Source organism: Acanthaster planci, linkage group LG15 (genome assembly GCF_054643075.1).
Source record: "Acanthaster planci isolate LZ-2023a linkage group LG15, COTS_SCS, whole genome shotgun sequence".
Taxonomy (NCBI): Eukaryota; Metazoa; Echinodermata; class Asteroidea; order Valvatida; family Acanthasteridae; genus Acanthaster; species Acanthaster planci.
In genome coordinates, this window is record NC_141791.1 from 12,421,558 (window position 1) to 12,436,569 (window position 15,012).

General features: G+C 41.6%; 2 protein-coding genes across 2 annotated transcripts; one reads left to right on the top strand and one right to left on the bottom strand.

Annotated features, from left to right (window-relative positions):
• Positions 1-448: 448 nt before the first annotated feature.
• Positions 449-6,824, top strand: eed (embryonic ectoderm development). The gene is made up of 10 exons (XM_022239113.2): positions 449-599; positions 1,536-1,868; positions 2,365-2,490; positions 2,757-2,838; positions 3,099-3,190; positions 3,464-3,597; positions 4,111-4,216; positions 4,520-4,678; positions 5,330-5,403; positions 6,159-6,824. The coding sequence occupies exons 1-10, from the start codon at positions 501-503 to the stop codon at positions 6,283-6,285; spliced, it is 1,332 nt and encodes a 443-aa protein (XP_022094805.1). The 5' UTR covers positions 449-500; the 3' UTR covers positions 6,286-6,824.
• A 486-nt stretch (positions 6,825-7,310) lies between these two features.
• LOC110981486 (eukaryotic translation initiation factor 1A, X-chromosomal-like) lies at positions 7,311-14,768 on the bottom strand. The gene is made up of 5 exons (XM_022239087.2): positions 14,569-14,768; positions 13,842-13,925; positions 13,127-13,230; positions 12,471-12,677; positions 7,311-11,053 (listed from the first exon to the last, which is right to left on the bottom strand). Exons 1-5 carry the CDS (start codon positions 14,582-14,584, stop codon positions 11,048-11,050), a joined length of 417 nt encoding a protein of 138 aa, XP_022094779.1. The 5' UTR covers positions 14,585-14,768; the 3' UTR covers positions 7,311-11,047.
• Positions 14,769-15,012: the final 244 nt, after the last annotated feature.

Consider the following 15,012-nt stretch of genomic DNA (forward strand, 5'->3'; position numbering starts at 1 on the left):
TGAAGCGGGCTTTTTATCTCATTTAGTTGTCGGGCAAGCAGGTCTTTGATTTTTGTCTGCACTGAATATTTTCAATGGTACCTATCCAAATGTGTCTTGGATGTCACATATCGATACACGTATCTTAATAAAGATTTTTTTCTGTGTTCCCTGCTGACAACTTAATTTCTGCAACAAAATAATTATCGCCGCTTCGCGTTTTGTCCTTGTCAAATGAACTTGTCAAATTTTAACTTCTTGCAGTAAAAAAAAAAGAACTGACAGCTGGAGGCTGACTTCTAGTAGCTTTTTTCCGAATCCTGTAATGACACCTATTTATCAACATTTCCTTGTAAACAACAAAGTACGTGTTAAGTTGCAAAAGTTTTTTTAATTCATTTATTTTTACGGCAAAAGCACCGACTGTACTGGTAAACGTTTCACTCACAATAGAACGTTTGTTTTGTGCCGCTAGGTGGCGCTATACCACAAAACACACAAATTTCTCCCGCGAAGCAGGCATGTCGGACAAAGAAGAAATCGAGTCAGGATCAGTCCTAAAAAGACCAAAATCACTTCCACAAAATGGCAATCAGAATACTGCCTCAGGTGATGAAAATGTAAGTGAAATCATCGGCTGTTTTTCGTCGTTTTGGGAGGGGGTGGTTAATTGTAAATCAGCTTGACACTGCTCGTGTGGTTTGTGCCTATTTTCCGGACGCAAAACGCAAGATGGGTAATGTGTTGGGCGCGATCTCTATGATCGCTCTGCGCGATTGGTCAATTCTGAGGAAAATCTTCTACTTTAATTCCTTTCTTTGAACCAGTTTTTCGCAACTGGGAATTAGAAAGAAAAGAAATGGCGATTGGTTGATGACATGGGATGACAGAAATATCAAAATCAAATCATGCACTCCCGTGACTTCATCATGATAATCAACTGACTGACATGACTGATCACGCAGAGATCAAGCAATTGTGCATATCAGCCAGTCGCACTCATAAAATTATAGGCCCTACTTCTGAGTACTTGGATCTTATCCTAGGCTTTGATCTTGCATTATTATTGTATGTCTATGCTTTCAGCAGCTACTGATTGCCGCTTTGACGAGAATTTGGTGTTGGACAATCGCAGTTTAGTCTCAAAGTGTCACCAAAAAACACCAGCATGTCATTTCACAGATGGCCTGCGTGAAGCGCCCTCACAGAGGACAGGTCTGTGAGGGAACTCCATGCAGGCCCTCTATTGGCTTAAATGAATTCTAATCAAACTCATTCCCGTTTCATACTGAACCCCCAAATGTTCCAAACCAATACGTGAACTTCTATGATAATATGATAATGATTGTTAATGTTATGATATGGTATGGAATTTCCCTGTTTGCATATCAATTATGTCAAAGAGCATATTTCACGTCAACAGGCCACTTTAAATTTCTTCAAAGTTGTTTTGAATACAAGACTGGAGTGGTAATTTAACCTAAAACACGTATGGAAATATTCAGCAGTTTGAAAGTAGCATTGTTTGTTATCATTTTGTTCTGTTATTTTCCCAGTCTTTAGAACTCGACGATGGGCAAAGTGAAGCCAGCACCCCGACTGCGGAGAGCAACTCACGCTCCGATACACCTACAGGATCGACCACTGGCAGTTTCAACCGCAAGAGTAACCGCGGCCGGTGGCGCTCCACTAAGAACAAGCTCCAGTACAAGTGTAACGGGTCCCTGAAGGAGGACCACGGCCTACCCATCTTTGGGGTGACCTTCAACCCCTTCTACAAGGAGGGGGACGCCCTGGTCTTTGCCACGGTGGGCAGCAATCGCGTGTCGGTCTACGAGCTGGTAGAGGGTGGGGGAATGAAACTTCTACAGAGCTACATCGATGCTGATGTATCCCTTTGTTGTAAATAATACCAAGTTTATCTTGGAGTTGTACACAGCTGATATTTTGCAGATCATTCAAGTACTTTGTTCAAGCTCACAAATAATTTTAAACTCTTGTTTTTTAAATAAACCCTTATTGGAATACCATGTAATCTTAACCCAAGGCATCAGAGACTTTCTGGAATCTTCTAAAATACTCCACTGAATGTTGAAGAGGCATTAATCAGAACTTGTGGCATGTCTTTGGTACTGTAGAATTCTCCAAAACCTCTGGAGAAAAATCAAGAGAGGTTAGGGTTAAAGAGAAGTTACTGAAACTAAACACCTGAAAATAAACAACTTCAATGAGCATTACAAGGAAGTGTAAACTAGATTCCTCGTTCATAAATATTTGCCCTGTTACAGTACACATGATGGTCTTGGTTTCTGCCCAGAATTCAGATGACCTTGTCTGAGATCAGTTCATTTGGGCCTTGACTTTAAACACTGACCATGGTTGCAGTCTGATGAGAGTTTCTACACCTGCGCCTGGTCCTACGAGGAGAAGACGGGCTTGCCATTGCTCGCTGTGGCAGGGTCGCGAGGAACCATCCGCCTCATCAGCCCGATCACCATGCAGTGTGTTAAGGTAGAGCCTGAATAATTCATAAGAAATGTCAAGAGCTTGGTTGCAGAATGAGGTTTTCTCTGCCAGAGCACTCAAAAAAAATGAACAAAACATTTGTAGAGTTTGCCAAGCTGTTCCTCCTCGAGAGAATACCTCAGAACTTGGAAGAATCCTATGAGAATCCCGCAGGTTCGAAAATTTTGAGGCACTTCTGAGGAATTCAGATTTTCTGCGAGGCCCAATGCTGGACCTGAAAGCGTTTCTACATTTTTTGTTGTCCTTTTCAGCACTACATAGCCCATGGTAACGCAGTCAACGAACTCAAGTTTCATCCCAAGGATTGTAACCTGCTGCTGTCAGTCAGCAAGGGTAAACAGCCTCATTTGACCTTCAGAGGTCGTCTCTTATTTCACTACACAGAGCTTGAAAACCTTTCAAAGGAAATCAAGATTCAAAAAATTGATACAGAAATATCCAATGTGGAAAATACTACAAAAATTGAAAAGATTTTCTTGTAAATTAATGTATGTTTATTACATTCGATGGAAATAGTCTGAAAAATTCAAAACTTCGTAATCCTTCATGTGGGACATTTCTAAGGCATTTTGCCGCATGGTATTCTTTCACAGATCATTCAGTGCGACTGTGGAACATTCAGACGGACAGCCTGGTTATCGTGTTTGGTGGTGTGGAAGGACACAGGGACGAGGTATTAAGTGCGGTAAGCAATTTTTTGTATTTTTGTTTATTCTCCAGAATTATTCTTTATTAATTTTTTACATTTCTGGTGCTGGAAGCCAAGGATCCGTCAAAAAGGCTTGCGACTTGCAAGCCCGAAATAAACCTGCAGACAAGATGGTGAAAGAAGATCTTGATTTAGAGGTGGGAGGAAAACCCAGGCAATCAGGTGGGGACTAAAAAGTCAACTCTTTGATCAAACAAAGCTATCAAATTACTTATAAGCACAAGAAATCAATGCTTTTTCTTTTCTCAGGATTTTGACATTGATGGGACGAAGATGGTGTCATGCGGCATGGACCATTCTCTCAAGATGTGGCACCTGATGACCTCTATGGTCCAGGAAGCCATCAGTAGCTCTTACGAATACAGCGCCAGCAAGACAGACCGGTGAGGCCCACATCTGGCGGTGCCCATAAAGCATAGCATTCAATGGATTCATTACCCCTGATCATCGGGCTTATAAATCATTCCTGAAAAAATATAAATGCCCCAAGAATACTAAGTAAAACTATGTACTTATCATATAATGGTGCTCTGCTGGGCATGTATGGAATGGTTACTGTGCAAATTCTGATGAAAACTGGTCATGCACACAGCATGTGCTTGAATCAGTGCATTGAGTGAAGTGTTGGCCCAGTAGGATGTCAGTCAGAGTAACAAAAGCGCCCTCTCTTGTTTACAAATGGAATCCACAGCCCTAACCCAAATCCATCCTGTCATATTGAGAGATGCAAACAGACACCTGTTGTTTATCTGTTGTTATAATTATGTAAACACTACCATTTGCCCGGGCAGAATGCACCTCAAGTTTGATCTCTTTTGCTCAGACTTGGACTATGGTTATTGCTGAATCGGAACCATCGGCGTAATGAAACAGTGAATTTCTGTTTTGTGTTTCAGTCCATTCAAGACACTTTTCGTCAACACACCCGACTTCTCCACCAGGGACATACATCGCAACTACGTTGACTGTGTACGCTGGTTGGGAGAATTTGTTTTGTCCAAGGTAGTAACACAGCAGCTTCATTGTAAAAGCTTCTTTTCGGGGCATTTCTGCAAGGATCATTCTCAAATTCTCAAAGGCTTCAATTTGCACAGGAAACCAGAGGTACATTCTCTGTACACACTTTTGGAAGTACAACTCAATCTACACTGACTTTATCCAGAGAACAGAACTGTAAACATCTAATAACGAATTGCAGACTTTTGTGGGTAGGGGGATGATATGCACATTGTTGACATGAAACCCTCTCATTTGGCTTTTTCGACGGAATGGACATATTTTTTCTTTCCCTACTGATTTCCACAGTCATGCGAGAACTGCATAGTTTGTTGGAAGCCAGGCTCCCTGTCGGATACCTTAGAGGATCTCAAGCCATCTGACTCCAGGGTCACAGTACTGCACAAGTTTGAGTATGCTCAGTGCGATATCTGGTTCATGCGATTTAGCATGGACTACTCACAAAAGGTACTAAACCACTTTGGGACGGTTCCGTCTCAAAACAATTTCCCCCATTTGGCAGAAAAAACCTCTTATTTTTAAAATGTCAAGATACAAGAGTCACTTTTATATACCAAGTGGGACTCAAGTCATGCCCCACAAAGATTTAAGTGGCATTTCTAACCGTGACATTGTCTTTTTCAACCTTTGAAGGTCATGCCACAAAGTGATTTTTGCTACAGCAACCACGTTAGGGCCTAACGCATGGGCAGCCTGCCCTACTAAGACTTATGTGCAATATCAGTTAGAATTGTTAAATTGTGAGGGTACATAGGTCACCCACTACTAGAAATATACCTTGGTAAATGTTTACAAGTTCTCCATGCCACTGTCATGAAATAGTGTCGCAGGTTTATACGTTGCGTTGCGAAGATATTAAGAAATTTTAAGCAGTCAGGACTCGGATACATTACCCAAAGGTCATATTGTACGTAACTGAAACATGGGCATAATATGTGAAGAGTGGCCTCGATCACACACAAATAACAGCACTGTCCATGTTGGAACAAAACATTTCACCCGAACTCCAACTGTGTACTCACAAAGCTTTGCTTAAAGCAGTCATAAACTGTGACAAGCAGTGCTCCAAACTGACCTGATGCCTTCTGTCGTTCCCAGATTTTGGCCCTTGGGAACCAGGTTGGCAAGCTGTACGTGTGGGATCTCGACGTTGAGGACCCGTCCAAGACAAGGTAGAGTATGCACAGTTGGTAGGGGCAACTTGTCAGTTGCTAGAAATAATGTAAATGGTAAGCCAGATGCCGTCAGTGAACTTGTCAGGCTCTTGTAAAAAAAATGAGCTGTGGCAAGAGTGCCCTCAAGAGTTCAAAGCTGAAAAGTTTGCATTCAGATTTGCAGTTATTTTGGATCGGACATGTGACATAAAAATAACATTGCTTTCGTCCCCGTCATATAGACTTCAGATTATTATTTGATCGGCATATACATATAAGTTGCATGATTAAATCACTCTTAGAAATTAACAGATATGTGTTCTAAAACTTAGAAAATCACATGCCAGATGCTACAGGGAAAAGAAAACGGACCCCAAATTTACAGAATGACCCATATGCATGTCAACAAGTATCTACAAAATCCTGTCACATTTCGTCACTATTAAGGATGAGGCAACTTGGACAGAATCGAAGGAAGAATGGAGATGACCAACTTTTGTCATTTGAAGTTTTTTTCCATGTAATACTTTGAAGTTACCTGCGTTGGTCATTTTCCCCAAGTAAATTTGTGCATTTCTTGGATATCCTGTGCAAAAATAATTTCAACTTTCAAGAGAGCAAGCATGTCATATTTAAGACTGGAGTCCAAACATTGCAAGAAATATTTGGAGATGTGTGTTCACTATGTATTGTGACCATCAAGAAATCCATTATCCTACATCACCTCTCCAGCAATCAAATCGTTCTTGGTACCGTTTCTTTTCGAATGTCAGGTGCACAAAGTTGACTCACCCGAAGTGCCTCTCTGCCATCCGACAGACGACCCTGTCCCGAGACGGAACAGTCATAATCAGTGTGTGCGACAACAGCACCGTCTGGAGATGGGACAGAATTCGCTGACGAGTATCCCTGGCAACTGAGAACATGTATCTCAATGGAGGTCTAGAGGCCAGCGCTTGTTAACACAAAAACTTCATTCCTGCATCATTTAAGTGGTTGCAAGATCAAACATGTGCGAGCTCACCAACTCCGGAGCTAGCATGCATTTGGATTGGCATTTTTAAGTCCAGTTGATAGGGTGTACAAATCTTGCCCAGGAAAGCAAGGAAGATTTTGACAGGGCCACAAGCAGCCAGTTAGTCTGTTAATCCAAATCACGAACAGTAGACAAATGTGTTATAGGTGGGGGTGCACTACTTCTCAAACTCTGGCTAGTTCATCACTTTTTGCTAAGCTCTTGGATAATGTATTATACACAACAGTTTTTACTGGGTTATTTTTGGAGTTGACTTTTTAAATAAAGATAAAAAAGTACTTGTTTTTGTCTACGCCGTCTTTTTTGTATATCCTGCCCAACTTACTGCTTACATACAATGTTAGAAAGTAAGAAACTGGCCAATTTCTTTCCAATAAAAACGTAGGTCCACAGACCAAACACAGTGCAAGTGTAATTCATGTTACTGAAAGCAAGCCCATGGTGGCAACAAAGCCGAGATTCCCAAAACCCCTTTGAGTGCCACTGCTGTTACATGTATACATGATAAGGTACTTTACTCTGCCAAGACATGCATTGTTTGTGCATATTCCGATGAAAAGTTGAGCATTCTAACTGCTGTGCATGTATTAATCAGTGCCGCATGTCTTTTGTACGGGTAATCATCTACTGTATGGAAGTTGCACAGTGCCACTACAAGAAAAGTAAGCCCCTTGCTTCAACACGCCTTATTTCACTTGAAAAAGTGTAACAAAATGGTCGGTGGTGGCACGACTCTCTACAGATGAGATGAGACGAATTGCAGCCACACAATGAACTGTTGAAAAATCGACAATAATGTCGCTTGTCTGCTTTACGAAACAAGCCTCCAATATCAAACCTATTCAAATTGCCACTACTGCAGGAGGGAGGTGACAACGCGGTTAACAGATTGGCAATATAACAATTTCTGATGAATTTTATTTCAAAACTCTGAAATTGAACCCAAACTATTCTAATGATGAGGCGGATATCACTCGTGCTTACAATATTGACTGCAAAAAAAGAGACATACATTGATTAAATAAAATAATGCTGCTTTGTATTTACAAAGACTACTCATTTCCATAAATCTCGAACTAACTTGTGGCACTTTGTGCTTCTCTATCATCTTTGCCAACGTTTGGGCGTGCATTCAATCTGAGCCTTTAAATGTGCTGTCTCAAGTAAAGTCTGATTGTTAATTAACTCGCCCCAAAATTTGTTACAAATCTGTGTCACATTTAAATTCAAGAAACTTACTGTTTATAAGAACAGTTGACTCTCGTTATAAAGTTGCAGGGAACAGACAAATTGCTTTGTTGTAACCAAAGATCATATTGTGCTGCGCAGCGGCGCAAGATGGCGAACTTCATCGTGAATACACGTAAAACGTTGTAGTCGCATGGGCGCCATTTGAGCAAGCGATACGCCTGCGCATTGCACATTAATGCGCAGGCGCTGCGGCAGGCACGTCCACATGGTGAGCCTGCGCCGAAGCATTACCGTAAACTGCGTAAGCATATCTCTTGCTCAAATGGCGCCCGTGGTAATTACACCTTTTGGGCAGAGTTATCCCATCTTACGTCTTCGGTACTATACAATCTTTAGTTTTAACCAGGACTCTGTTATAAAGAGAGTGGAGAAATAAAGAAAACAGCAGAATTTAAGAAGTCGGGATTCTGGAAATCTGTTCTTGTTACCGTATTTGGTTATAACGGTGAGCTTTATAATGAGAGTCAACTGTATTCATAAATATTTCATGAAGTTTAGCCACTCTTATTGGTCCAGAGCCCATCACATGACCAGTCTTTAAACAGTTGATAAAGCACTGGTTGGCCATGAGTCACTTGGCGCATACTTTTGAAGACCACTCGCGAGAGGAACATACCATAACATGGCCGTTGTTCGAACAAGAAAAAGAGTAAAACTGTTGAACAAAATCACTGACGTTTATAAATCTCCAAAATTTGCTTTGACTCGGTGACTCAAAAGGTATTTATGAATGGGAATAAATGTGTGCTTGGCTGACCTGGACCACTTGTTGACTGGATCACGAGATGGGACAAGCACATATTTCCTTAATAACCGAATGAGCCAAATGCATTTGTGAAACAAAAACAGGAAAGAAAACAAAAACAGAAATCAGAGGAAATAATGCATATATGTTTGTTGAAATTAAATAACACATTGAACTGTTTATAGTATTGTACACTAACCAAATTTTGCCCTCAAATGATCGTTACCTTGAATCAAAAATACACTCTACACTTTAAGAACATTTTAACAATTACACATCTATTCCAATCTACTGGTCATTCTGGGTTGTCCTCTTCCAACTGCTGTATGTACCAGGCCTGCAGTTTTGACTGGATATTCTTCCCATTTAGTCTACATCTACACAAATTGCAAACATTGAAATGTTTCCTGCCGTGATGAAGTGTCAAGACAGCAAAGGTTGACAAAAATAGCACATCCTTTTCCCATGTACGAAGGACATAAAACGTTCTTTTGTCAGCTTCAACAGCGGAGACAAAACTGAAGAAATGATTCTTGTTCCATCGTTGAATAGCACACAAATATTAACACTTCTATGGCTTACCTGCAGAAGTGGTTCGTGTCGTGTATCTTTACAGTTGCATGCAGGGGAAGAGGTTGAGGAACTTTTCAGAAGCTAATACAAAAGTTTTCTCAAGCTTTCTCTATTTAAGGTTAAATGTAAAAAAAAAAATACTATTTCCCTCAGGGTTCTGGCAATGCTTTTATCTTAATAGGCCACTGCTTTTATAAAAGCAAGGCAGCAGCAATTGGAATTCCACAGACAATCACGGTAATAAGTGATCCGCGGGTAGTGTGTAAGAAAAATACATTCTTCCCCTACCAATGTATAGATTTTTTGTCAGAAAAAGAAGTGACCATAAACAGGCCGATGAAAATTTGACTGGATCCCTAAGCGGCGACTCATTTCAATACAAGAAATCTAGTTGGATAATCCACAAAACGTCCATGATTATTAACTAATTTGGCACAGCTCCAACAAACATGGACGCTCTTCAACTGAAACCCAAAACAGAAAATAACTCAGAAACAAGACGTCAACATGTAACCAATTTCTGTACATTGCAGAATGGCTTTTTTGTTTGTTTTTTTGCAAGGGAGTTTTGTGTCTGCAAGTTTTCAAGAATGTAATTTGCAAAACCATGACAGAGAACAAAATATCTAGGTCATGTTTGATCCCTACAGTTCAATGGCATGGCTGCAAAGGCAGTTTTAACAATGCTTTGTTATTGAAGAGGGGTCAAATGTACTACCCAATGTTGTGGGGGGAGGGGTAACCCTTAGTATGGACACTGTGAATGCTATGGCAGAGCAAAATAGGTAACAGTCACCAGACAAAACAGGGTGGCGTAAGTTGTATTGTTAACCCTAACCCACTAGAGCCGTTTTGCTAAGACATATCCTCCAAAATCCTCCCAAATCCTCCAGTGGCTCTAGTCCAAAAATTGCATTCATCCTCAATCCTCCGAAATCCTCAAATCTTTGCACTTGCGCTCAAAATAAGAGGTACCCAGCTCTTCAAACGTTTCAAAATCCTCCGGCAATAAGCTATTTGCGAGTTAAATTTGAATAAAATCTGGTACATCGAGTTCTTTAAATCCATGTGAACATAACAATTTGAATTCTCCATACTAAAACACTGTTGCTATACATCTGCCTCGTGATTTGAGGCAAGCTTTTGTTTAGTTACATAAGAGACTCCTTGCATCAATACACTGTTCTCAATGGATAATAAACGGCACAAAGGAACCAGTCCATTCCAGAGATGGTGGTCGCTATGCAAATGCGTGTCCCAAATCACAAGGTACAGCATCTTTAGTCTGGGGAATTCAAATTCTTATATTCATGTGCAATTAGATAACTCAGTGTACCAGATTTTAATCTAATTTAACTCGCAAATGGCTTATTCCTGCCATTATGCTGAGGTGTGGCGAAAGGCTTTCTTAAGCATTGCGGCTGATTTCAAAGTAATAGCAGGCTAAAGCTAAACATTACGAGGTCCAACCCGCGACCTTCACACATGGCATCCTGCACAATCAGCCACAACAGTTTTGCCATTTACTCTCAATCCTTCAAAATCCTCCAAAACCCCCCGAAGGATTTTGGAGGATTGGGATGGGTTAGGGTTAATATTCAGACAAGGCTGCCCTTTTTTTTACAAAGACTTGTGTGCAAAGCCAAGATGGTTCATTTTGTGGCATGCTTGCCAGGTGCCAAATTATAAGACACTGTTCTTTTAATCAAACACATTCCAAGGGCATGGATATCTTTCAGGGATTTTTCATCATGGCCAATGTATCGTACAGCAAAGCTGGCATTTATAAGAACATACTTGAGAGCACTTGGTGTACGGAAAACGTATCAAGTGAAGAGCTGGCGTTATTTTTCATGCTACTTGAGTCTACGTCAGCCCCCCTTCATGAGAGAGGGAACCCATAAACATTGGCCATCTTTAAAAAAAAGACTGCATGCCCACCAGAGGCAATGCAAAGGCTGGGACTTCAATGGATATGTCTTCCGGTGGAGCATTCAAGGAACAAATTCTCAATTTACAAATCTTACAGCACCCCGCCTGAGCCAAAGGACCCGTCTTCAAACCTGTGTTAACAAAAAAGAAGTCATGAAAAAACTGTTAAACATTTGTGCTTACCGTTGGCTTGTAGCTAGTAAACAGTCATTTCAAGATGTACATTGTGTCGGGAAAAAAGTTTACATCTTGAAATACTTTGCGGTACCCGCTGCTAAATCTGACTCCTGCTAAATCTGACTCGGACTTGCAAACTGTCCTGAGAGAAATTGGTGGTCAAGTGGTTAAGGCATCGGCACTAGTAAGCAGGAGGTTGTTGGTTCGAGTCCCACTCAAGTAAGCTTGTGAATTTTTTGCAAACTCTCAGACAAACACCGAGTATACAGCATTACAAATGTATGTTTGTAAGGGCAAACTTTATCAAAATTAAACATAGTCACGTGATGGTAAATTTCTGCCTCTGCCAGGAGCATTAGACTGGTTTATTTCAATTTGCAATTATTGAGTGTCTTCGAGAGTTTTTTGGACTGTGAAATATTACTCTCAGGCTCTTACTTAAAAGTTTTACTCTTTTTTTTCACTCATGCCTCATTTAACCAGTCAGAGGATGCGTAAAGCAATGCTAGGACAGTTCCACAAGGAATGTGTGGACACGTTCTGGTAATGGACAATCACAGCGGCTGGGGACGCTGTAATGTCAAAATCTCTCATTCAATTTGTATATACACACAACATGTATAGATCCCTCTCATAGGACGCCATCTGCGCATGCAATGCCATCAGGCGTGCTTGAGCCCAGTGTATAAATGTTCTATACATGCGCGCTGATCCAGATATCTTCAAAATTCAAATAAGGTCTGGCCGATGCACATCATGAAACTTTGAAGTCCAAATGCCGATGCACGTGGCAATCTGCAGGAAGTGGCGTCATTTGAGAGAGACCTACCTGGCCGTTGTGCACAGCCTGCATTATCCGCCCTGAGTTGAAGTGCGCCCTCACCAGCGAAAGAAAGACAGGTTGGTGAGAAGTTTTCCAGCCGGGTTTTGCGAGTGTTCGATGCACACAGGAAGACCATAAATTCCAGTGTAAATTTGTCACACGTACTCAGCGTGCTCCGCGCCAAATGCGCACAAACTTGCAGTTCGTGCAAGAGGACTATCATGTTCATTTCATAACACACCCTCTTTTGTTCCCGCTCCGAGCGGAGAGCAAATATAGTTCCATGGCAATGCCTCCGAGTGCTGCACAAACGGACTTGAGGTCAGAAATGTACAAATCTTGAACAAGTGATTGTGGGGGCCACCGTTTGTAAATTCCAACGGAGTTAAGTGCCGTTACTGTTGTTTCTTCTCATTCAAAAAGTGGACAGTTTCAGCTGAAATATAATCCAATGTCTGGGGCCAGTTTGAGGTATCATAACCATAGTGACGAGTGCTTAAGTTGGCCAGGGTTCGAATGTAACAGAGGAAGTAGGAGCAATCACTCACCCTTTCGATATCTTTGAACTGGATATCGTCATCATCCTCGTTCGGTCCGAGGGTCGTGGCGTCATTGATCTTGTATGACTCGGGCAGCTCGCCAAAGTCCTTGAGGTTGCGGGCTTCGTCTGCGTTGTACTTGAGGATGACGTCGGCCTTGTCGTCTTGGTAATCTCGCAAGCCCAGCAGGATGATGTCGCCTGTGTTTATCCAAACCTGCAAGGGACAATTTAAGTGGAAATACAGAAACTGCGTTGGCGTCTTATTTCCTGTGAACCGTCTCACCCTACTACTTAAACTTCTGAGTACTTACAGCGCTTAACTAGGCACAGATAAGACAACATATCTGAGTTGTGGTCAAGTTAATGACAAATCTCTGCAAGTCCATTAAAAGATATTGTTAGGCAAAGAAAACTTCTGCTTCAAAAAAAGCCGGTTACCGATCAAGATGACATGTCTTCGGTATCTCTTGTGACTGGTACACAGACATGACAGAACTTCGCCAACTCTGCAGGACCAGGAGTAAGCCCAAGTGACATACGGTAGTCAATGCCTTTTCTCCTCCCCATAAAACTGAAAGCAAGCTGATTCTGTATGGTAGGTCGTTATTCATTAATGGCGATGATTCAATTTTATTAGTGCATTGTCTGGCATGCTTAGGTTACCTTTTTGCGAAGCTTTCCTCGAATGTGGCATAATCTTTCCACGCCGTCGAGGCAGTGTGCGGTCAATCTGCCATTTCCCAACATCTTCAGAACCTGTGCATACTCTGCAATGAGAAGGACGTAAGAGATTATCCCTAGGCCCAAGACCTGACCCTTCTGGCTTGGGCTTGGATGCATCCTTAATCCTTCAAAATCAAACTGCCCCCATGGAAAAATTGGATACAGTCTCAATCCTAGATTTTTTCTTGAATATGTTCCTTGGTGGGGAACCCACAGCCTCAATCCTCCGAAATCCTCCAATATTTCTTGACTATGCTCCTTTGAGAGGTGACCACTGCCTCAATCCTTAAAAATCCTCAGGCAGTTCCTGTTATTATGTTGAGGTAGTGTGAACAGTATCCGGGAGCAATATGGAAGGTTTCACATGTGATGTAGGCACGAGTTTATGCATGACTGAGCTGAAACAAGACAAGGTCTAACCCACAACCTTGAGGCAATATATCCTTTGCAATCGACCAGACTTTCCTGCCATTCAGGCTCAAAACTCCAAAATCCTCCAAAATGGCCCGGAGGATTTTAGAGGACAGAGGAGGGGTTAGGATTGACACGACTGATACAGCATCACGCACATTAACAAAATAATTCAAACGATCTCAGATTTTTAGAGGAATTAAATTCCTTCTTCAAACAATGCTGGAATTTCTTGGGTCATTACCTTGTCCGTCCTCTTTGAAGACCAGTTCTCTCTTCTCCGATTCATTCTCGTTCTTTCCTCTCCTCCGGTTTTTACCTCCCTTTCCTACACAACACACACACACAAATAAATAAATAAACAAGCCGATAAACATTTACACGTATACAAAAATACCCAAGTCAAAGTGGACATGAAGCTGGAGTCCTAAGATAGACTCATGTGTGATTTTGAGTCGCAGTCAACACGACAAGTACATGTTATTTTGACACAATGTTGTGACGATGCCATCCAATCTGACATGTCTGCATGGTCTAGGCTGGGGAATTTCAAGATGTATTTGTATCATATCATATAAATCTTCAGACTTCTTCATTAGTAGGCCTAATTACACACAGTTATTGGGCCTAATGTTAGTGCCCCACACGCCACTTGATTAAGCAAAGGATGCATGGGAGATTTGTCATGTTTGTAATTTCTACAGTCCTGAACTGTCGGTTTGCAGACTGTCCAAGCCTTGATCATGGTCTAGATGAAGTCACTACACTGGCTTTGATCAATCACAGAGCAAGAAAACAGACGTTTAAGATTTACTAATCGACAAGACTGAGTAAGATATAGGCCTACAAACAATACAATTACAATACAAAGACAAAATGACAAAGAGTGCATCACTGCATCATGCATGGTTTAGCATGCAACAGCAAGGTTGGTCGGAGCAGGTCGTGCCAATTTTGGAGAACTCTCTTACCTTTATTTTTCGGCATTTTTCAGTTAACCAAACACCCCAGTCAAGCTTTCTCGAATATGGGCTGAAACCTTAACTCTGTTGACAACTTATTGTTGATATTACTTATAATTGCGCAAAAAATCGTAATTTCACAACGCGTGCATATGCTCACATGTGCACCAGGTTCTGAACAGCGCAGTTCCGCAATATGTTGCATACCATGCCACTGGTAGCCTGTTTATGTGTGATCAGCGTTGCACCATGCGGTACCAGCGAAAGACTTCATAGTATCGATTAGAGGCAGCTGACGAGAATCGCAATAATAGAATCGCGGGAAAGGTAAGACAGAAAGAGTTAGCAGTGTACGCCTACGCACGTAGGGCGGAGAGATGAGTGGGGGGGGGGCAAGGTTCCGGTAAGAACCCACTCGGCTCCCGCTGGTGCATGCCTCATGACGACATCAAA